We start from the raw sequence: 22,419 nt of genomic DNA on the forward strand, positions 1-22,419 counted from the left end.
AATGGGGGAGCCATGGAAATCAATAACTTGAGCAGTGAACTGTAGATGATAATTGAGGGAACTGTTGGGAGTGTTGAGTAGAGAAGTCACTGTCAAGGTCTCTTGGTTGTATAGATACAACAGTGAATTGTTGAAGGATTTTCTTGGTATATAAGGCGAATCTCGTCTTTTTAGTATGTACGTTAAACAAACAAGTGCAAGTGATTTTTCTCATTGAAAGTGAACTGTAAATGATAAGTGCTTATATGAAAATTTATAAGCTCCATCTGGGTGACATTTGTAAGTTTATTTTTTTATTTTTATAAATTACATATAACTAATATCCGTCAAGAAGGGAGTGACATTGATAGAGAGAGACGTCTTGTGATCCTCAGACATGTTACTGTACTGTACTAAAGCTTTACAGTACAGCTATATGATGAATTAAGTGTATGAGTTTGGGGTTCTCTACATGATATTGTACAGTGTTGAGTGTTATTTCATTTAGCAACTTACTTTTATTTTGTGATATTGAATGCTATTTGACCAAAAAACTGAGCTTATATTGTTTGGTTAAAGTTTATATCCCTTCCATGCCTCTATTTCTTGTCTCATCATCTTAACCTTTAAGTTAAATGTTTATTATGTTCTTATTTATGACACGTATGGTAATGATTCTGCATATTCACTATTTTTTATTATTAGGTTGGATTTAGTTCTAACTTACCTGAAATCCTAAAATTTTAATTCAAGTTTGTAGTACCAGATATGTTTTACCTAAAAGGTAATAAACAACAAATCTCTAATGTAAGACAATTAGGTCAGAAATAAATATGAAGGAAAATAAATTACTGCCTTTGTCTTTTATACCATTTTACTTTAACTTTAGGTTCAGTGCATAATCAGAAATTTCTAATTGGAAAAACAATTAACTGAATATTGAGTAAAACTAAAGAATCCCGACACATAAGAGGAAACCACTTTAGGGAAATATGCTCTAGAAGAAAACTTCTTCCTTACCTCACGAATAGAAATAAATGGATGGAGGAATTGCACTTTAATTTGTTTGTTTTTTTAAGAATGAATATGGTGTGTGTGTCACTTGAACCACCATGCTGGACTGACAAGTTTATATTCCTGTTGTTGACCATATATATAAGTCTAGGTCATATTCTTTATCAGATAACCCAATATTCTAGGACGTGCAATAAACAGGAGCCCAAAACTCAGTAGGGATAAAGTTAGATAAATGTTCTTTGCAATGTTCAGACTTTATTCCTGCTGATTTTTTGGCTCCTGTTAATTGCACATCCTAAAATATAGTAATTCCCTACATAAAAAAACAAACTCACCCTAAAAAACCTACCTAAAGTAGACAAGATAAAACTTTTCAATCCTAGGAAGTTGGGTCTGGTTAGGTAGTTATGGTTGGTTTATCTTATCCGCAATAAATAATTTATTTTGTCGTGGGAGAAAAGTCTATGCTGAGTAATATTTGTTGCTAGTTATTGTTAAGATGTTGAAATGTAAATGTAGACTTTGTATGTGTAGGTCAGAGTGCTACTGTTGATTGAGCGTTAAAAATTACCCAACTGAATTGAAACGAAGTCACAGTGTACATTGCTCGATAAATCCTTATGGGCAGAATAAAGCCTTTGGAAGCAGAGTTGTATCTTCATTTATGCCATACAAAGTGAGAAGAGTTTGGAAATTTTAACTCAAAAGTGTAGAAATATTTGGTGATTTCTGTCAAGGGAGGGAACAGTGATCACATTAATGACCAGTACTGTATATCTGGAGCAGCAATATTTAGCAGACACTTTTGTAAAGATATTCAGTAGGGATGTGATTTTTATCCAGATTTGATAAAACCATTAATCCTTTTGCTGCAGCTACACTAAATTTGTTGTGCACTGTACAGTGTTTGCAACTTCTACAAGAAGTGAAAGTTCTCCGAAATATACTGTATTTTCATCTTAAAAAAAGAAGAAAATAGTTAGCTATGCAGGCTAATGGGTAATGAAAGAATGAATCAGTAATCTAGCTTGGTTTAGTCATAGTGAAGAGCTCCTGCACAGTACTGCATGAAGTGGATAGTTTTGTTTACTAGGAGATGGAGACAGACAATAGTAGCTACGGTATTTCCTCCACAATGACTGTGTACTGAATACAGAGGCACAGCTAGAGGTATAGGGGGACATAGAGCTCTATGGGACAGTCTAGAAATGCATCACTTAGTGTGCAGTTTAAAAAATCTTGGGAACCTGCTGACTTATTGCAGCCATAATTGCAGACCACTATAGTACAGTACTGTTCTGAACTTGCTTTTTTTTATCTGTAGTGTTAATGATGATGATGTGAAGCAACAAAACCTAACATAACTGAAATATAAAGTTCACTTTGGTTCCCATGCTCTGCACTAGCTCTGGGCAAATTTATAACAAATAAAATGTTTAAAAAGTGGAAGAGAACTGCAAAATCATGATGAACTAATCTAGCTTAACAAACTTAAGTTGGTGGGTAATTGTTTCTCTGAGGCTTATAGGCGAGTGCTTCCATGGACAATACATGCTCTGACAAATTGAAACAAATCATCACTGAACTAGCTTTAATTTGAGCAGGAGCAGAGTACTGATCATTGCCAAAGTCTTATCTGCTTAAATTTGACATGGATTAGTGACACTGATTTGCCACAAAGTGTGGAGACAAATGCATAAAGTACTTGTTGCTTTTCTAAATGAAACACATTACCTTATTTTGGAGGTTTATATAGCAACTGTCGTATACATACATTCAAGGAATTTGTGGAATCTGCTGGAATGAGGGGACATTAAAATAGGGACTACATTAGTACATATCGTGGTATAGTACAGTAGTATATACCATGTACAGTATACATGAGCAGAATAAGTTTTATGAAAAAAAATGCAAAAAGGAGGGGGTTGACCTATATATGCACAGTATTTTTGAGTAGTAAAAATTCATTAATTTCCTTGGATCATTTACAGTGCACAATAGCTACTCTTTATAATAGGTGGCAGAGAAGAGAGGAACTGCCATTCCTCCCTGTTAGGATATTGGGGTTTTAAGAACACTGCAAATTAGTGGTCTTATCATACTAGTTAGTGTTGCAAATGTGCTCACGTGAAATATTGAGGCTATATTTTGCTGGCAATAATTGCAGTAGCTACTGTACTTGACTTATAAGGTAGACTTGAAACATGAAAACAGTTGTCGTGTATGTTGTATGAACTGTACATACAGTAATACCCCGATTTACGCGGTCAACTGAACCAACGGAGGTCTGCGTAAAACGAGAAACGCGTAAATGGAATAACAGAACATGGGATTAATTGAAATAGAGACTGGGCCGACCCCCAAACTCCACTTTTTCCGACAATACCGACACAATACCTATGTTGTAGTAAAAATAACATCTTAATTTTATGATGGTATGCACACAATTAATATTTAAGAGAAATACAGTCGCCAGGTTAATGTCCATTCAAATAATGGACTCAACTCCCCCTCTTCCCACACTCACTGGCTCCTCCCTTTCTGAGAAATGTTTGGGTGAAAACACTAGATTTTAAGGTATAGTAATAAATAATACCTCAGACTAAAGTTAGGATAATATAATTGACTGCTGAATTCCTTGCAAGACCAGGAATATTTTGAATATACGCGTCATATATTTTGCACAAAAGATAACATATTTGCTCTATGTAAACAAAATTCTTACATTAGATCTAAAATTTGTGTATCTAATGCAAAATCGATGATGTTTTTATTTAAAATGATCATCATATTGTAAGAATTCCAGCAATGTAAATTATATTCTGGCTGGATAATTTGTATGAATTTTATGAGCTAAATAGAAAAAATTATACTTCACCCGTGTATATGAGTAGATGCACCGCATAGATTGGGCATTCCGGTTCTGGCGGGGACCGCGTAAATGTGGAACCGCGTAAACGAGAACCGCGTAAACCGAGGTATTACTGTACTGTATTATGGATTATGTTAATCTACCTCTAATTTTTGTCATTGTTTGGTGGTGGTCTGCTGCAGTTCATAGTTTAGGAGTGCCTTGTGTAATTCTGGAGATTCACAGTGTTTTGTCTATTAATGTTAAGTGGATGTTGTATGCATTTCTTTTTTTGCTTGGCCATTTGAGTTTTTATTACGGAGATAGAGAGCGCCTTCACAGGTTATTTATAGTAGCAGTCAGTGAGGTGATGATTATGTTGTGTTACACTCAGTCAAGTGTCATGTGTTGAGTGTTAGTTTAATATTTTTTTTTGTTTTAGTGCTTTTGTCCTCATATTGGACAAAGTACATGATGCAAAGACTACCAGAAGCTTAATTTTTACATGTTTTGTTTTTTTGTTTTTTTGTCTTGAACAGGAGGTCAGCCCCAGATGATTAAGGTGATGGGTGGCAAGGGTGGCCACTTGCCCATCCAACTGACTGGGATGAGTGCTGGTGGTTCTGGTGGCAATGTTAAAGCCACGTTTGTCAAGACTTCTGGTGACCAGGTAATGTACAGTACAGTACTCTCATTGTTATAATTTGCTTGGCCATTTGTTGTTGTTGCTGCTGTTGTTGTTGTATTAGGTACCATAGTCTGGTGGTCTGTTTTTCAAGATTTGTGTCTAAGCATTGTATTCCTATAAGAGACTTGTTAATAAGGAGTTCTAATTTTAACAACATTATCTTCATATTCAATTGGTCCTTGTGGTAAATACCAGTCACAAGTAGAGACCTTTGAGGCTGTGGTTTCAACTCACACTTGATGATTGCAGTCTTGCTTAATTCAGACTTTGTGCCAAATATCACGTTAAGATGAAACTAGCCCAAATTATTGAGTCTTTATGCGTATGCCAGGAATAAAATGAAAACCAAGGATACCCTATACTGCCAGCCCTCTAAAGGATGAAAACAACGTAGCCCTCGAGAGTAACAGACAAACAGCTGACACCTTAAATTAATATTTTGCCTCGGTTCACACAAGACGATGAATTACATACCAGTACCTAAGAGAAAATATACCTCAGGTGAAAAATTAATTGAGAGATAGCAATTACAGAATCATCAAAAGGAAAATATTGGTAGCTAGCTTGAAAGAATTCATAGGCCCTGGAGTGGACGGAGCACAGACCAAGGTGATAAAGAAAGTGGCAGACGAGATTTGTACCCCACTAAGACTTATTCTGGAAATCCTTGGATCAGGATAAAGCTCCCAGGGACTGGAAATCAGTCAACGATACCTCTGTATACAGCACATGAGAGGTAGGAAAAATGCAGCAGAAAACTACAGGCCAATCAGCCTAACATCCCATATGTGCAAGCTCTTTGAGAAAATTCTGAGGGACGCCATCATTCAACACCTTATCGAGCATACCGGGTAGTTTCATCAATGTATGGATAGTAAATCCTGCCTGACTAATTTATTTGCATTCCTGGAGACGGTTACAGACTATGTGGACCAAGGTGTTTGACAAGGTCCCACATGCATGACCAAACTCTTAAGATTCAGGCATACAGTGTCACAGGGAAGATTTTGAAGTGGATTGACATTTGGTTCAACGACAGGCAACAAAGTTTGGTAATAAATGGAGTACTGTACATTCTGAATGGGAAGGTTCTCAGTGGAGTACTACAGGGCTCTATCCTTGGACTCACCTTGTTTGTGATCTACATAAATGACATAAAGTAGATGAAAACATATGGAGCCATAATGTCAAGTTTGTGAACGATACAAAGATATTTGGTAAGGTAGCAAATCGAGACGATGTTGCAACAATACAGAAAGACCTGCATGAGCTGTTCAAATGGTCTCTAGACTGGCAAATACTCTGACATTACAAAATGCAAGACTACATGTAGGATACAACAACCTTAATCACAACTGTCTAAGGAGAAAGATCTTGGCATTTTGATAAATCATTCACTGAAGGCAGCACAACAAATGGGGGCAGCAGTGAGTATAGCAAACCGAGATTTTGGACTTATGAAACTTATCTTCAAATACAAAGATCGGAAAATTTTCCTTCAACTGTACAAATCTAAAGTACGACCTAGTCTGGATTACTGAATGCAGATATGGAAACCTTACCTCCAGAAAGGCCTAACATCCTTAGAAAGGGGCAATACAGAGCGACTAGGATACTTCCCGAACTACATCGATCTCAATTATCCAAGTAGACTTAGGACTAACAACCCTTCAGGCAAGGCACAATATGGCAAATTCTGAAAGGGATGGAAAACGTGAACCCGGGCCATTTCTTTGTGATGTCACGCACCACCAAACATAAGGGAACATAACTACAAACTCGCTAAGTTATCGTGGAGAATGAACATAAGGAAATACTTCTTCACTCAGATGGTGGTAGACCTATGGGATCATCTACTAGTCCAAGCTGTGGAATCATGAACAATGCTGGGCATCAAAACAGCCCTTGACAAAATAATAAAGAACAATGGAGGGATCCTACACAGGCCGCTGCCTTCCCTCGGCATGGCCACCTATAGTGGGTGGTCATTAGGTAAAATAAGGTAAATTCTTCCATTTCTAATGTCCTGGCCAGAGAATATGGAGGGATTATCAGTACTGTACTGTATGTGGTACAGTATTACCTCTTTCCCTCCTTCTGTCTGTTGACATGATTTGTTGTTTGTTTGATAAATTATGAAGGACTTTATGGGTTTACTGAATGTGTTATGCATAAAATGTTCTGATTTAATAATAAACATTCTCCATTTTTATTTACCCAAGTTACGGCTCCTTTTCAGTTTAAGAATTTGAGTCAGAGTATATATTGCTGTCCGTGCTACAAATGTGGTGTAGAACAAGAAAAATCCTGAATGACCACTTTCACCTTCAGTGAAATTTTTATATATTTGTTATTTTATTTTTACATACAGTACTTTTTATTTGTTTATTATTATTACTGTATTATTTATCATCAAATGTTCACTTTATTCTGAGGTGATGCATACTGTAGAGCTGTTCCCCAACAATCAGTTAAAGTGTTGAGGTGATAATAATCTACTTCCAGCACAACAGGAAGACGTGTTAACATGTTGGTCTCTCAACCTATCCAGTGCATTGCAGTTTTATTTGAGGCATTCCATTCTGCTTTGGTAGTAGAATGGTAGTGCATCTTAGTACCATTCTACTAACTGCACATGATCACAGGGCCCCTCGATCTGTTACCATAACAGTCCTGGTCAGATAAGAAAACATAGCACATATGTTGTCTTGTGTTTTCAGCAATTAATTTGTGGCCTTTGAACCCTCAACAATGCCTTACATCCCTTGAACGGTTATCAGTCTGAAGGACCTGTGCACCTTTATCAGTTCCTCAAGCCCCCACACTTATCACCACCATGAGACTACAGGTCCAAATGTATCTTCAGTCCAGCTCCAGGTTGTACTAGAATCCTTTTAATAGCTTCAAGGATATCCTTGAATATGGAGCCTTCACTACTGAATGAAATTTATTTTACAAGCTAACTTGGACTAAAAATACATTAGTATTCAAAATCCCCTGTGATTAACCACAACAGCAAGACATACACAAACATCAGTAACCTATAATTGCTTTGTGCCTGGGTTTTATAAGTAATACTGTACATTATCCAGTATGAAGAAAATGAAGGGGGCGCCCTTTCTACTAATGGCTTCTCTGCTCTACTGCAATAGTTTACAACCTATAACACTCAGGGTATCCCTTTGACTGGCTTAGCCACAACCCACCATGAGAATTCAAATATGAATTAAGCATTTTGTAAGGCTTAAACACTTTGTAGTATTTATACATTTTTATTTAACTTCTTAATGAAATTGAATATACAGGATAGGGCAGGGGTGGCCAAAACGTTGATCGCGATCTACCGGTCGATCGCGCACCAATTTCTGGCAGAGTATAGCCTCTCGTCAACAGTTGGTGCACGACCCTGTGTGGCGTACCGAGATTACCCACTGGAATAAAATATTGGGTTAGGTTAGGACAAATTAGATAAGATTATGATAGGGCAGATTAGGTTAGATTAGGTTTGGTTAGGTTAGCTTTTGATCGAACTCGCATGCCAGAACATTTTCAGCACGGTACACCCTCAGTTCATGACACCTGCCGTGGGCCACCATCGCATCCTCCATCGGTTATGTAAGAGATCATTAAAGTGTCACATACTTTTTTTATTGCATCACACATCAGGAAGGTAAGCTTGACAGTTTACATGAATGAAAATTTTCTTACTGGGGGCAAGGGCTGGGATGGTGGATCTCGCTAGGGGACTGGAAAAACTAGCTCGCACCTCACTAAAGTCTGGCCACCCTTGGGAGAGGGAATGAAAAGACAAGTTGCTAGGATGGTTGGGCTTGTTCTTGGGTCATCAGGTGATCAATTCTGGGTTTGGTGACAAGATGACAAACAGTTAATGGTTCACATCATTTCTAGTCTCTTGTCTATGGTAAGGATGGAAAACCCTGATACAGGTTTGTTGCTGGACACAGTAACAATCGCTGATTAGCTGTTTCTGACAGCTGGAAAGCTGCTGATCTTGGTCGTACAGTGTGCTCAGTCCTGAAACTGTATCCTTTGCTCCTGAATTATTGAGGAGACTTGAGAAATTTTACTGTACCATATCATTTGGTATATCATCTACTTGGGAGAGCAAATCTGCAATCATATATTTTCTCCAACTCCAGGAATTAGTATGATCAGGTCTCCTTTACAACCACCTCTCCTTTTAGAGATGGCTTCATGACCTGCAGGTTGAAAGCCATTTCTCTTGTGTCACCAGTAGTATCCCAGAATCCCTTTGAATATTTACTTAGGTGTTACTCATCCTTGTGAATTAAAATTAGTGCTCCTGTGTCGCCTCTTCTCCAGTAACCAAAATTTCCCTCGTCTTCTCTGGATCCCCCAAATATCAAATCTTCACTAGTACCCTAATATCCCCTCAGATCTTTACCATAACCTCGTAATTTATTTCCATTCTTTTGCCAATATCCCTAACCCCCATCTTGTCCAGTACCACACTGCCCTTTCAAATCTTACCCTCAGAATTTTACAGTTGCATCAATATTCATTGAAATCTTAGCCAGCATCTTGAGGTCATCCCAGATGTTCACCAGGACCTGTAAGTCTTCTCATATTGTCATCTGTACCCCAAGGTTCTCCCTAAATCTTTCATCCATGTGTAATTTGGTCTCAGAACTCTACTAGTACACCAGTATCATATACGTATAGATACCTGAGAGTCTTCAAGGGGTATTATTTTCTTGTAGCTCCGTTCATTCCTACCACTAATCTATTATCATATTCGAATTAGACGTCTAATTATAAGATAATTTTCATCTATTACATTACTGGCGGAAATGCATAATAACGGAGATAGCTCTTCCACATTTTTTTCTATTTTCTTCCATTAACATCCCGTCTGCCTCTCCTCCAACACTGCGTGTCTCCTGCGTCCCCTTCATAAATCATCCTGTGCATGCGTTGCTGTACACGTCATGCGGCCAATCCTAAGCCTTTTTTATTTTGAAACCAATTAAAATGTTTTTGGGTTTAATTCGCGGTATTTTTGGCCCAATCAAATTCGAGTATTCTTTTTGGTCTCATATTTTGAAATTCAAGTTCAGTTCCGACCATGGAAGTCTGCGATGGGTGTCACTTAAAGTATATGGAGCTGATTGCGAGTTTTTTGGGGGAAAAAAATGAAGAAACTAGCATTTTTTCGATCGCATGGTGTTCTTCCAACCTCAGTAAAGTGTACTAAGAGCAAGACTGAATGTAAATATCGCAAAGACCAACATATATGGCGTTGTGTAAGAATCCCAGAATGCAACGACGAACAAGAACCAGGCCAATAAGGTAAGAAATAGGTGATTCCATCATATGGTGAGTCAGTCAGGTCAGGTCAGGTTTGGTTATTGTTTTTCTAGTGTTTTATTGTGTATTTGTTAGCCGCTTAGGCACTTTTTTCTCGGAAAACGTCAAACGAAAAAAAAATCGCAAAAAAACCCGGCTAATTTCCGCCAAAAAGGAAGGTCATATTCGGTCTCAGCACACACAAATACACTAGAAAAATATATTTTTAACTTGCTACAAGTGAACAGAGCTACAAGAAAAATTTACCCTTCAAGGTTCTCTCTAGTACTCAGTCGGTGATGTTAAAGCATACAGTCTACAGTACAAGATATTTAGGTTAGGTTAGACCACTCGGTCACCAATAGTGTGTAAGGGAATTCCTGCTACTCGGTCTGAACAATCCAGGCTCTGGTCAATTTTTATGTCTCAAACAACTACCACTGTCAGGGACTCCCTTCTTCGAAACAGCTATTGCAGTATTTCTTTATGGTGTCTGAACCAAAACTACTACAGTATTGTGGTAGATTTAGGGTATTAGTTAAGTAAATTTGAGTTTCCTATTTTTGCATTTCACCATGATTTCCTCGTCTCCCTTGTCCAAAGGAGTCCCGCCTCCTACCTCTTGACCTTGGCCTTGGTTAGAACCGGTCGTGACTGCCGGCCGAGTGGGTGGGTGGACCTTTTAAAGCCTAGCCTTCAAGAGTTTCCACATCATTGATAACATTAAATGGGAGGAACCTGCTTGCCTGGGCTTTATCCCCATGGCCGTTCATTTGTTTTCTAATAAGGCTTTATTTAGGCAAAACACGGCCTGTCACGTACCATATGCCACTTTTACACAATTTTGGAGTAATTTAGGAAGAAATTTTATAATACAGTATCGGCCATGAACAAGTTTTGTCACAGTTATTAGTAGAGTATTTGTAAGAGATCCCCGTCACTCAGACTGCACAGTAGTGGTCATGCTCAATGAAGAAACTTTCGTGACAGGTTGAACTACTGTGGCAAGAACCCCTGGAACCGTCTTGAAGTAAAAAAGAAAAAAAATATGAGCTTGATGCATTACGAAAGAGTAAGAGCAGCGGTCCGTCCTACTTTGTGAAGTGTGATATTGAATGTTTCCTCTTACCAAGAAACTGCGCAGTGACGTAAAGGAGCCTGCCTTTAATGCAGACTAAAATAAATATTTAATGGTTTATTGTGGTGTCCACATGCTAGTTTTTAACTGGGGGGATTCATACTGTGATCGTATCAAATGCTTAATAATAGAATGGATATGATCATGGTTACCTTAGATAATTTGTGATGTGCAGGAACACGTTCATAAGGTGGGCGGGCGGCCTCTGGTTTTGTAGCAGTGATGTGAAGTGTGTGGGAAGCAGTGCATTTAGGGGGTTATATTGGGTGCAGGACGCGGAAGGCTTGGAGGTGCGTGGCTTGGTTGGTGGTGGCGGCGACGGCACAGTTGCTGACCAGTTGCTGCCTCCAAGCCTCTCTTGATTGCTTACAACAGTGTTACTGACACACGTCGGTTTGTGATCATGGGGTTAAATATTGTTAAGTGTATTTGGGCATGATATGAGAAGTAATATTATAATTCAAGCGACTTTTCGGGGCCAAAAATTTGGTACACCCTAGAAATATAAATTATTACGGCCATTACAATAGCTGTTAAGTATACCTCGCGTCTGCTCTGGTTTTGAGTGTTTTACCAGTTGTTTTGAGTTCTGCCGTTATATCTCTAATTATCTATACAGACTGTTCTGTCGGTCAATTGCTGTGTCATTAGCTGCCGTCTGTAGACAGGATGTGTTGCGTGTCATGCCTCGCCTGCGGGCATAGTGAATGAGGCTCGCCGTCTGTGTGCTGGTCAACCTCCCACTGTCTGATATATTCCCTTCCCAGAATTGAATTGAAACTTCTTATATTGAACGGTTTTCTTTATTTTTAATTATATCTTGGAGGTTAGTCAGTAATTAAGTATTATAATAGGCCATTAACCAGTTTCGGTAATTAAAGGCCCAGGAAGACGTCGATGCTCCCCTTTGCTCTATTTATAATTTTGGATTATCGTAGAAGATACAGCAGCAGCCTCCCCGCCCGTGTCGCGTCTTCAAATTCACGAGTATAATAGTATGATTTTGCGAGTAAAATATATGATAATTATTTAGGGTTAAAAGTTTGATTTCAGATAATTAAAACCTCGTGGACGTGTGGTGAAGGGTAAAAAGGTTGAGTTAACACTTCATTTTTAGTCTTCATCTATCATTTTAAATTTTTGGTGATGTGTAGTTATCGTACCCATCATAGATCTCGTTCGTAAGATTCACCACACTCGCCACTCTTCTCTCAAGTGGTTAGTAAGGGTGGGGCGTTAAGTGGCTCTGGTGTAGAGGAGGTAGCTTGGAGTTGGTTGCGACTTTGGTTGGTTGGCGGAGTGTGGGTGGTTCTAAGGTTGCCAAGGAGATGGAGTGTGGGGTAGGTGGGGGTGTGACTGAGAATTGTTATGTTGCTGTCGTGGCCTTGACTTTGACCCAACAACCAAGAGCGAGAGAGAGGGGGTTTTAAGGACGGTGTTGCACCTTAAGAAAATGGTCGAGTTAGGTGGTCTCGATTCTGTTAGTAAATACCTTACAGTGTGGATGTTTTGTTTTACGTTTGTTGAGTTTATCTTAAGATAGTGATATCGGTTTCTCCAGCCAACACGAAACTGCTACAGTACGTGACCTTTAACTGCCACAGTCAGCCTCCCAGCATTGATGTTCTTCGTGCCCGTTCTACACGTGTTGCAAAGTTATTTGCCTTTATACAGTGAATTCTTGAAACCTGTTTGTAGTAGTGTCTCCAAGGCTTTGACCTGTATACTGCCTTAGGGTGGACGAACAAAGTGTATTTACCTTGTCCTTGGCCGACAACCTTCTCAGCAATGTTCAGGATGTACCCGCAGATAGCGGTTAGCCTGGAGAGGAGACTTGAGATTTGAGGAGAGCACACACAGTTGAGAGGGTGGAGGAGGTTGCAGCACATTTATAAGATTATTGCTTCGTTAATGACTAGTCGTTTCACGTCGCAACAAGTCCCACTACTTTATATAATGCGCAGTTCTTATTTTTAAAGTTTTGCATACGTTCTTATTTTGTTGTCTCTCATTACTTATTTAAAAATAAAAGAAGTAATTCTACCAGTGGCCGCCATACATTAAAGGAATGTGTGCGGGTGTGAAGGACTGGGGGGAGGGGAGAGGAAGCAGTAGGCAGGACGGGATCATGATGGCTCCACACAGCCGTGGTCTTCACCTCAGGGCTGCCAATCCCCCCCACTTGCTTCAAAGTGACCTCGAATACATAGAGAACACACCGAAAGGACTTTGTTAGGTGAGATGGAAAGGGTTATACAACATTCCTGGCCAAGATGACAATCATGACTACTGTGACATCATTGAAACATGAGGATCGTTTCTAATTAAGATTTTGAACAAAAACTATTACTGAGTCACGCTTAGTATTTTATTGTCAACACAGTTTTCGTAATATTCCGAATGAATATCTTGTTTTGTAATTGACGCATTAGTTCGTCACCTCGTAAAGTATCAATGTTTCAATATCCTGACCGTCAACCGTATATCTATTTTACAAATTGATGACAAATCCTGAATACCTGGCTCTCCAATGTGTGCCTAGTTAGAGGGCTGCCGTCACGTTTATATTGTTGATGAATACACAGGCGGGTAAAATATAAATGATTGAAAAGCGACCATGTTTCACAAGTGCATTTCGTAATCCCAATAACATCTGTCATGACCATTAACGTGTGTTGTTGGACGCGGAGTGAGATGCTGAGGGTTCAACCTTGTTTCAGCTGGTCTGCTTATAAAGGATGTGCTGGGTGATGACTTTGGGGTATGTAGAATAATAGGAGGTGAGAACAACTTGTGAGGAGAACAGTGAGAGGGAGGACAGTATCCAGGCGTCTGGCTGGCCGGCAGTCCCCTCCACGTGTTGTGCCTGTGGTGTGTTAGACAACCTGCACTTGCTCTCACGCTCTTACCTTCCACTCTTTTGGTTTTTCTGTCGATAGCTCTTATTGCTCTTGTTGCCACTACGATTTCATCAGCTGTGTGCCCTCTTATCCGAATTAATGTTGATGTTTCTCATACACCTCAGCCCGCTGTTGTTGTTTATACATGTCTGTCGCTCTGCTCACCTGCTCGTTTTCTTCTGTAACCCTTTTGTTAGTTGTTGGTTCTCGAAAACGTTTGTAGTGATGGGCCGTGGTCGTCAGCACTCAGACCTGACGATGACACCTTGACTGATTGGTTTCCCCAAGACAGTTGCTTGCTACTCGTTCGCCACCCTCATTTTTTGCTTCTCTGCTGTTTATCATGTCCGGACTGTTGCTGCAATTGTCTTGCACCTTCCCTCTGGCCTGCCTTCCTCCCTCCCTCGTGTTGATCAGGTGGCTACAGTTAATGTATGTGTGCACGCGCCCAAAGGAACCTTCTTGTGTTGGGAATTGATACAAGGTGATATGCACTGGGAGATTGTCGTATTGACTCCTCTCAAAGGCGGCTTGGGGCTGGAGGGGGTGCACACTTGTGTACCTGAATATTGCATACATGCAGTAGTTGCGAGGAGTGCGTATGTGTGTGCGAGAGAGATTAGGGGGGTGTGGAGGGGAGACAGTATCGTTTACATGTGTGTGGGAGAGAATAATGTCCACGTGTGGGAGGAATATTGCATTCCGTCCTATGAGTGAGGGGTTCACATGTACAGCGTGTACTGGCTCATTCGTGATGGGGTGTAAATGGGAGGAGAGGTGTGTGATGCCTAGTGTATGAATGTGACCTGTATTCTTGTATATGCGAATGTCTGGGTATGGTAACACAATAACACTTATGTGGATTTATTAATACCTCGGTGAGTGCCCAGGTCACTGTGGCCATAAGCAACAGGTTGTGTTCAGGACGTAAGTTCAGCGTGGTGTGCACTGTGCAATAAGGATATTATTTTGTTTTGTGTAAGTAAGCTGTATTAAGAGGTACTGGTGCGGTATATGTTAGTCTACGGATATGACTGTGTAGGTGTTAGGTACATGTATAGATGGGAAGTTTGTTTATTTGGGTGTGAAATTTGCGTTGGGGTGACGTCTGGTTGTAGAGCCTTGAGTTGTCGTGTGTGAGAATGGAGTGTGGGTTCATGACAATTAGGTGTATACAAGATGATCCCGCCGGTGTGTTGTTTTCATTTGAACGATACATAAAATAATGGGCTTGACTATGGCGCAAGCTGGGGGCAAGATATCCCAAAAAATCGGCCAAACATCAGTGTTGATGGTGGCGAGAGTTGGGTGGCAACGCGAGACGCCAGCAGGGTGGGGCAGCTCGAGTCCCCATCACCCTCCCTGGATGACCACGACAAGCTCAAACCACATCTCTACAAATATTTTCCACAACATCCCACTGTATTGTACTCATGGTGGACACAAAGGAATTTTTTTTGCTTAAGTGGTCATTACTGTGCCACATCGGGATTCTTTATGAGGTTTATACATCACCTGTGAAGGGAAGAAAGTGTTACTGCACGTGAGTGAGAATGGAAGATTAAGTACTGTTCCCCCACAAGGTAACAAACTTCACCATGGTTTGTTTGGAGTGTGGGTAAAGCCTTCGGGAGGGTGTAAGTTCAAGCTGGCCTTCTCTTGCATCGTTGAAATAGTGGACTGTACAATGGGGCACATCGCGGAAAGTTTGACGCAGATGTGCAGAATTGACGTCATCATATTTTACACACACACCACCGGGTTTCAATTTTGGTACGTGAGAGATACTTCACACGTCCCCGACACCTCAATAACAACAGAGACATGTAGACAGTTTATTTATTTTTCCTCCAAGTCTCTCATATCTGTTGTGTAATACCTAACCCCCCCCCCTTCACTTCCGCTTACCCCCTCCCCTCTTATTCTCTCTCTCTTCCCTATCATCATCAATCCCACTGCTACCCCCACTCCATCCCCCCTTCCGTTCATGTCTACCTCATAACTACCACCCCAAAGCCACCACTACTATTATCACCACCTTAACCCACTACTACTATCACCACCTCAAGCTACCACCTTCACTTCTACTACTGCTTCCGTCCCAATTTAGTTCTTACTGTTCTTTGACCCCACTATCTGGCCCCCCCTACGCTTCTTCCTCCCATTCTCGCTCATTCTCTTCGTCTCTCTTTTCCTCTCACATTTTCCTTCCTACCTCACGTTTATTAACCCTTATCCCTCCCTCTACCTAATCTCTCTCTTTCTCCCTCTCATCTCTTGCTCTCACCTCTTCCTCACCTACCTCACTCTGTCAGCTCTCCTCGTCCCTTCCTCCCAGCTCCTCTCTCTCATTCCCTCCCCTCTCTCATTTCCGACGTACGTCACCTGTTTCCTCTCCTGGGGTCAGCTGCTCTGTTGCATCGTTGGCGGTATAACTTTGCAATTTCATCTGTTTTATTGAAGTGATGTATTCGTGGTTGCATTTTGAAGATGTTTGTAGGAGGTTACTGTATTTTAATAGATTTTGAAGGGAATTTGTGTTAGTGCACGACGCTCTTGGTTATTTTATTTATTCTACAGAATAAAAGTTGTTTATGCCTTCCTGTTGATGTCATATCCGGTGTTGCAATTCCGATTTTCAATGGTTATAAAGAACCGGCCTGACACTTGAAATATCCCCGAGCGACGCGTCACCGTCATGTAAACAATGCTACAAGCTCCAGTTATCATGCAGTTTTTAAGAGGCAAAAAACGAACCATGCAAATCTAACCTAACCCAAACTAGTCCAGTCTAACATAACCTAAGTCAATCTAGTCTAACTTAACCTAATTTCGGTCTAAACTTAATTTAGTCTTACCTAACCTAACCTTTACCATACAATCGTAGACTATATCCTTCAAATCGGGTGGGTAATTTTGAGATAGGTCAGCTTGTTGGCTCATGTCTGCCATCAACGTTAGACTGATTGGGGGGAAGTGATAGATGGCTATGCAAGGAAATATTTCGATGAAGTATGGCCCTGAATGTGACGTAACTTATATACAGGCGTACAGTAAGGTCATTAGGGGCTTTAATTTGGTGGCTCAAGTTGGGTGTCCTCTTGACTTGTGTTTTTACTGGGGTGACGTGTGGTTTAATATTGCCGGTGGCTTTAATTTGAACTTTCTTCTCTCGGATGCTGTGGTGGTTAAGTCAATGAGGTAATGAGGTTGTTTTGTATGTGTTGGGATCTCTCTCTCTCTCTCTCTCTCTCTCTCTCTCTCTCTCTCTCTCTCTCTCTCCTCGTCCTCCTCCTCCGTGTCCACATCAACAGTGCCCTTTATTAAGGTTTTCATGTCTCGCTTCGTTTCATCTATTATCTATCAACAAACCCCCCATCTTCACCCCATGATCCGCAGTGTTTCGGACACTACTTTGGGTCGGGGTCCCGGTACACCGGGTAGGGCTACCAACATGTGCAGATCGACAGGATGCTAAGAGTCAGCTGTCACGTGTAAACAAATGCTATGCGAGTTGATATTGTTACAATCTGTTTTACTTAAGTTGTCACTGATCCTTGGTTATTGTGCCCATTTGGTTCTCTGTTGCAGTGACTTTGTCTAATTGGAGGGTGAAATTTTTTATACGTATATTCATCGAGACTGTCGTGAGGCGGGTACCCCATCCCGATGAATTGTTCCAACGTTCCCGAAGGAGATCCGATCCATCGGGATTGCCTTCGGTCCTGTAAGCGTCTAATTAACACAAGACGATGTTCCCGATTGGTTGGACAGTGTAGTGACGGTGAAGGACCGTCTTTAGTCTGACGTCCGTTCTCGTTGGCTCACAAACGCGCTCCTCCGGCTCTTGGGGTCACCAACGCGCTCCTCCGGCTCTTGGGGTCAAACGGGACATCTTTGAGTGGGATGATTGCTGTACTAGTATGTGTGTGTTTGTTTTAACCCTTAGGATTCTTCTACGGTTTTGTCATAGCTGTATTTTCTGTCTGGTGAGCTAACTAGGGGGCGTATGTTTGGCGTTTTAACTCGTCTACTGGCTGGGAGATGCAAGACGTGTTTGTCTTATTAATTAGTGGATTATCTCATTGGCTACTTTCCGGTGCCTTGTTCTCTATTTTCTAGTATAACTTTTCTTCGGCTTATTCACCTTATGATCAACAAGAACTTCCCTACACATGTAGTCACGTCCTTCTCTTTTCTGGGACTTGCATTACCTCTAGCCAGTGTTGTGTGACTCCCCCCTGCCTCCCTTAGTATTTACAGGTAGGGAATGGTAATGGGCTGGGCGGAGGCGTGTAGGCGGGTCACAGCACAAGAGCTAGTGTTGTGTGTATCAGATTGCCGGTTGGGCTTAGCTTAGCATAGGTGGAGCGCGCACCACACACACACACTTATAACATGACCTTTATAGCTGACACCTTTACTAGTGGTCTCTTTACTGCTGTCCCTCACAAACTACCACCACCAGAAGGTTAAATTGTGGTAGTGAGTTGTGGTAATCTATGTCTGTAGTGTTTTTCCTTTGGCGTGGCTTTTGGCAATAGCATTATCTTATCCATAGTAAGAGCCTGTATTCTTAACTTACACATAGAAAGAGCCCCGTATCCTTGACGCTATGAAAGTGGCCATGATGTGCGTATGAGTGTGTGTATGTATGTATGTAAGGTCACTTTAAACAATGGGTTGAACCAGTGAAGGTGGTTTGGCGCAGTCGTAGCCAAGGCAGAGACGTAAATCGCGCCCACATCTTGCACCACTCACCTCACCGACTCCCTGGGCTGCCCCTGCCGGCCACGGATGTCACGGGTCTCGAGGCCGTTATCCGACAACAATGCTCACCTCCCATTGATACTGTGCCCGCTCTCATCCTCTCAAGATATTTTAAGCATGTACAGTTAATTACCGTTGGAAAATTAATGTTTAGTTTAATTTTTTGAATGGTTGCTTACGATTGAAACCGTAGATAATATATACTAGCTGTTCAAAAAGATATTTGACCACCCAAGGCCAAAGGTACTGAGGCTGGTAACACGTATATTAGCAACAAATTATATACGAATAACCACAAACGCTTATAAGTGCTCTTGCATTAGTAGAGATTCTCTGGAAACAATTATTATTATTATTATTATTATTATTATTATTATTCCGTATAAATCAGTTTGTCAAATCCCCAGTAGAGATTACTGGTCTTTTAGGAATCAACCCGTAGCCGACATTCGTGACAGGTAATGGCAAAACATGCTAATACCATTCTTTACCCCCAGGGACTACCAGCCACCCTGTATCAGCGGTATTCGGGGTATGATTAAATATATATATGGTTGCATCATGTAAGTATATATGTATGATAATTTTAATCATTTGATTCGTGTCCACGATTAAAACATTAAATAACGTGTCACTGATAATAGAATTAGTCCATGATGCCGGGTTGTTGCTGAAGAATATCATAAAATGCCTCTTATGCCAGATATTGCAAACAGCAGTAGAAACTAGCCTGGATGACGTGTGTGTGTGTGTGTGTGTGAGAGAAGCTTGTGGAGGGATGTGAGGTCTTCCCCCATCATCCAAGTGCTTTCCACGCGGCGCTGATGCTGGCCGCCCCAAATTCACCCCTCGAGCACAGCAGTCGTGATAAAAGGGGCAAATGTTATTCCTTGCACCGCTTAGGTGATAAATATACAAGTGTGGGTACTGTATATTTGAATTATTTTTTGTTTTGCTAATCAGAAAAAAATTCACCAGTTTGATCTTCGCCATGTACAGGAGGTGATGGGCTTTGAAGTCAACCCGGAGTGGAAAGGTTAAGAGAACGTATATTACTAGTTCCAGTTTACTTTCGCAAGAAAGCGCAATATCAAATCGGCTGAAAAATATTTCTAGTTGCGAGAAATGTGTCGGTATCGTTTAAAGATGATGAACCAATGATTAACCTTTTGCGGTGTAATCTCGGCGTTCCCTTCCCCCTCACCCCCCCCCCCTCCACCGATGAGACGTGTACCAAGTGAGGGACAAAAACAACCCCCCTGGTGACGCCAAATGTCTAGCTAAGCTGAGAATAGTCCGAGGAAGGGGGGGGGGGTGTTAGGAGCCCACCATGTGAAGAAAATAAATGCTTCCTAGATTCTGGGTAGACAGATTCATCATACTTCTGACCAACCCTATCGGAACCTATCTTCACGTCAGTTATAATTGCGTTCATGTCAAATCGACTAAAAGAACGCACGGTGGTGGTAGAGTTTTGAGTAGCAGTAATTCTTCGTTATTGGGTTTGAAAAGGGTTGTATACTGTATTCTAGATAGGAAACAGCACGCACTGTACACCTCGTTCTTCACCTTTACCAAGAATATATAAAAGTTAACAATGAGGATTTCCAATGCCACTGCCAGGTGTTTGTAAAGGAGGTGAAGATAGAAGATACTGAGAACAGTAACTTTGCGTAATGAAAACCAGAGGACGGTATAAAACCTAAAGTGATGTAACGACAGTGATTTTTGGAACCCCAACTTCTATCCCCTTAAAGATTAAACACTTAACAGTAACCTAACCCCCCCCCCCAGGTAGTGTTTGGGAGGGGTTTTGATCATTAGCTGGGTTCCTAATCTTTACGTGATCTTATTTTCATTTTGCAGGGTGCTAATGTACACATGTGTTTTACTGTCCCTTACTTCCGAGGCGTCGTCGCCGATACAGATAATAATAGAAGTTGGAATGTAAGAGGAAACTGCCAACCGGAAGAGGGAACGTGTAGGAAAATCATTTGCGGGGATCCGACCGCCAAAAAATGAAGGTGGAAGAGTCCGTACGTGTATCTGTTGCTCTGACTTGTATCTTCTGTTATCACTAGTTTTACCCTTTATATTGTCTTGTCGGTGAGTGTTGCAAGCACGTTTTGAGGCGTTTTATTTTATATCGGTTCTGGAGAGTCGCCACATTCTGCCCTACTTTGATGTGTGTGATGGTGACAGTGTTCCTGGTTTGTGTATAACAGTTGTGGGTATTTTAAATAGTGGCATGTTTGTTACCAGTGTGTGTGGGGCTGCCCTCTGAAGGAAGCCCTTGGGTTGTCCAGTTTGGAATTGTGACCGTTGTTTACCGGCCTCGGCTAAGGGCTTTTCTATGTCATTTAACTGCTTATTCGTGTTTTAGTTTTCTTTTGGGGCTTCCTGGTATTTAGAATATAGCCATTACTCATTTATTACACATTTTCAAATTAAAGTACGTAAAGTTACTTTATCTGGGTTTAATGTCAGTATCGGGGTTAGGTGTCAGTATCGGGGTTACGGCGAACAGATGATGTACTGGTCGTAATGGTTTGGTGGGATTTAAAAATCGCGATGTGGTGCTCAGAATAATTTAACTGCAGATATTAAGATTTATAGTATATATATTATATTGTAATGGAGGTGATTCTTCTCGGAAAACCTTATTTATCTTAATTTTCACATTGTTATGGTTTAAATGGCTGGATACCCCCTACTGGAGCAGGATATGCTGGGTGGCAGAGGGGGCAGCAAGGGAGGGACGTGGAGGAGGGAGGGGGGTAATCATCTGGCTGTGTAGTAGTGTTTCTCACTTGACAGTGTCATAACGTTTTAAGACAAAGTTCTCATATGTTTTGTATAGCTCACGTTGTATTTATTATTATTCTTATATTATCCATTAATATTGAAGAAAAGAAGGCTTAAAGCCATCCAATTACAGAAGTTAGCCATAAGTTGTTTTGGTGAGAAACCGCATGGCGAAAAGCGCGGGAACGCTGGGTTCCCCGGGAAACATGGACTGGCCTTAGGTTAGCTACGCTCTTGGCTCAGTAACTCGCATTGACAGTTCTTCGAGGGAGGCCTGTGAAAACTTATTTTAGTGTGACATTTATTTGGCTAAGTCATATTAAGTTGATAAGTAAATTATGGCTTTTATGGTATTATTTCAAAGTGAAAGTAATAGTTTGAAATCGTCCTTAGCAGAAATGAAGTTTGAGTATGCGTCCCTAAAGTAAGTGGATTAATGACAGTTGACTCGCTGCTGTCAGGACAGCTATATAACAAAGTGCAATAAACTAAAGACATTTAAATTTGTGGTGTGGTAGTCATTGGAATACATCAGCAATGACTACAGAGGGTGAGGTAGAATTTCTGCTGAGTGAGGCATTTGATTCATTCAGTGACTTATGGGGAGAAATCGAAAATATTACACCCAATAAACCACTTGTTCAGAGTTCGAGCATTTGCGGTACCATGCCTGGCACCGTTAAGAATAAAATACAGACCATCCAACCACATATTTACTGGCCTTCAACAAGCGGGATCAAGGTAAAATTGTAGTCTGCAGATTTTCTTTTATTAATTATAACTAAGGGTGTGGTAGCTCTTGAGACCGTGCTGTAAAAGGGAGTCTCTTTTACTCTTCTTGGCTGTGGTCTGAAATTTGATCTGGTCGCTTGTCCGAACAGTTGCTCGCACCTGCGGGAAGCCTCGAGGGAACTACAGGGATGGGTGTCCGTCCGCACTAGTG

General features: G+C 40.9%; 1 protein-coding gene across 4 annotated transcripts in view; it reads left to right on the forward strand.

Annotated features, from left to right (window-relative positions):
- Nucleotides 1-22,419, forward strand: part of LOC121878303 (transcription factor Dp-1-like) — a 33,708-nt gene that overhangs the window by 737 nt on the left and 10,552 nt on the right. The window contains exon 2 of one of the 4 annotated variants that reach the window (XM_042384404.1): nt 4,387-4,517. The exons of 1 other annotated variant lie outside the window; for it this stretch is intronic. In XM_042384404.1, the coding sequence (XP_042240338.1) occupies nt 4,387-4,517 (131 nt within the window). Of the gene's footprint in view, nt 1-4,386; nt 4,518-21,679; nt 22,218-22,419 lie in introns of those variants that run through there. 2 more of the 4 variants (XM_042384403.1, XM_042384405.1) reach the window with 2 other exon arrangements.

Source organism: Homarus americanus, unplaced genomic scaffold (genome assembly GCF_018991925.1).
Source record: "Homarus americanus isolate GMGI-L3 unplaced genomic scaffold, GMGI_Hamer_2.0 scaffold41027, whole genome shotgun sequence".
NCBI lineage: Eukaryota > Metazoa > Arthropoda > Malacostraca > Decapoda > Nephropidae > Homarus > Homarus americanus.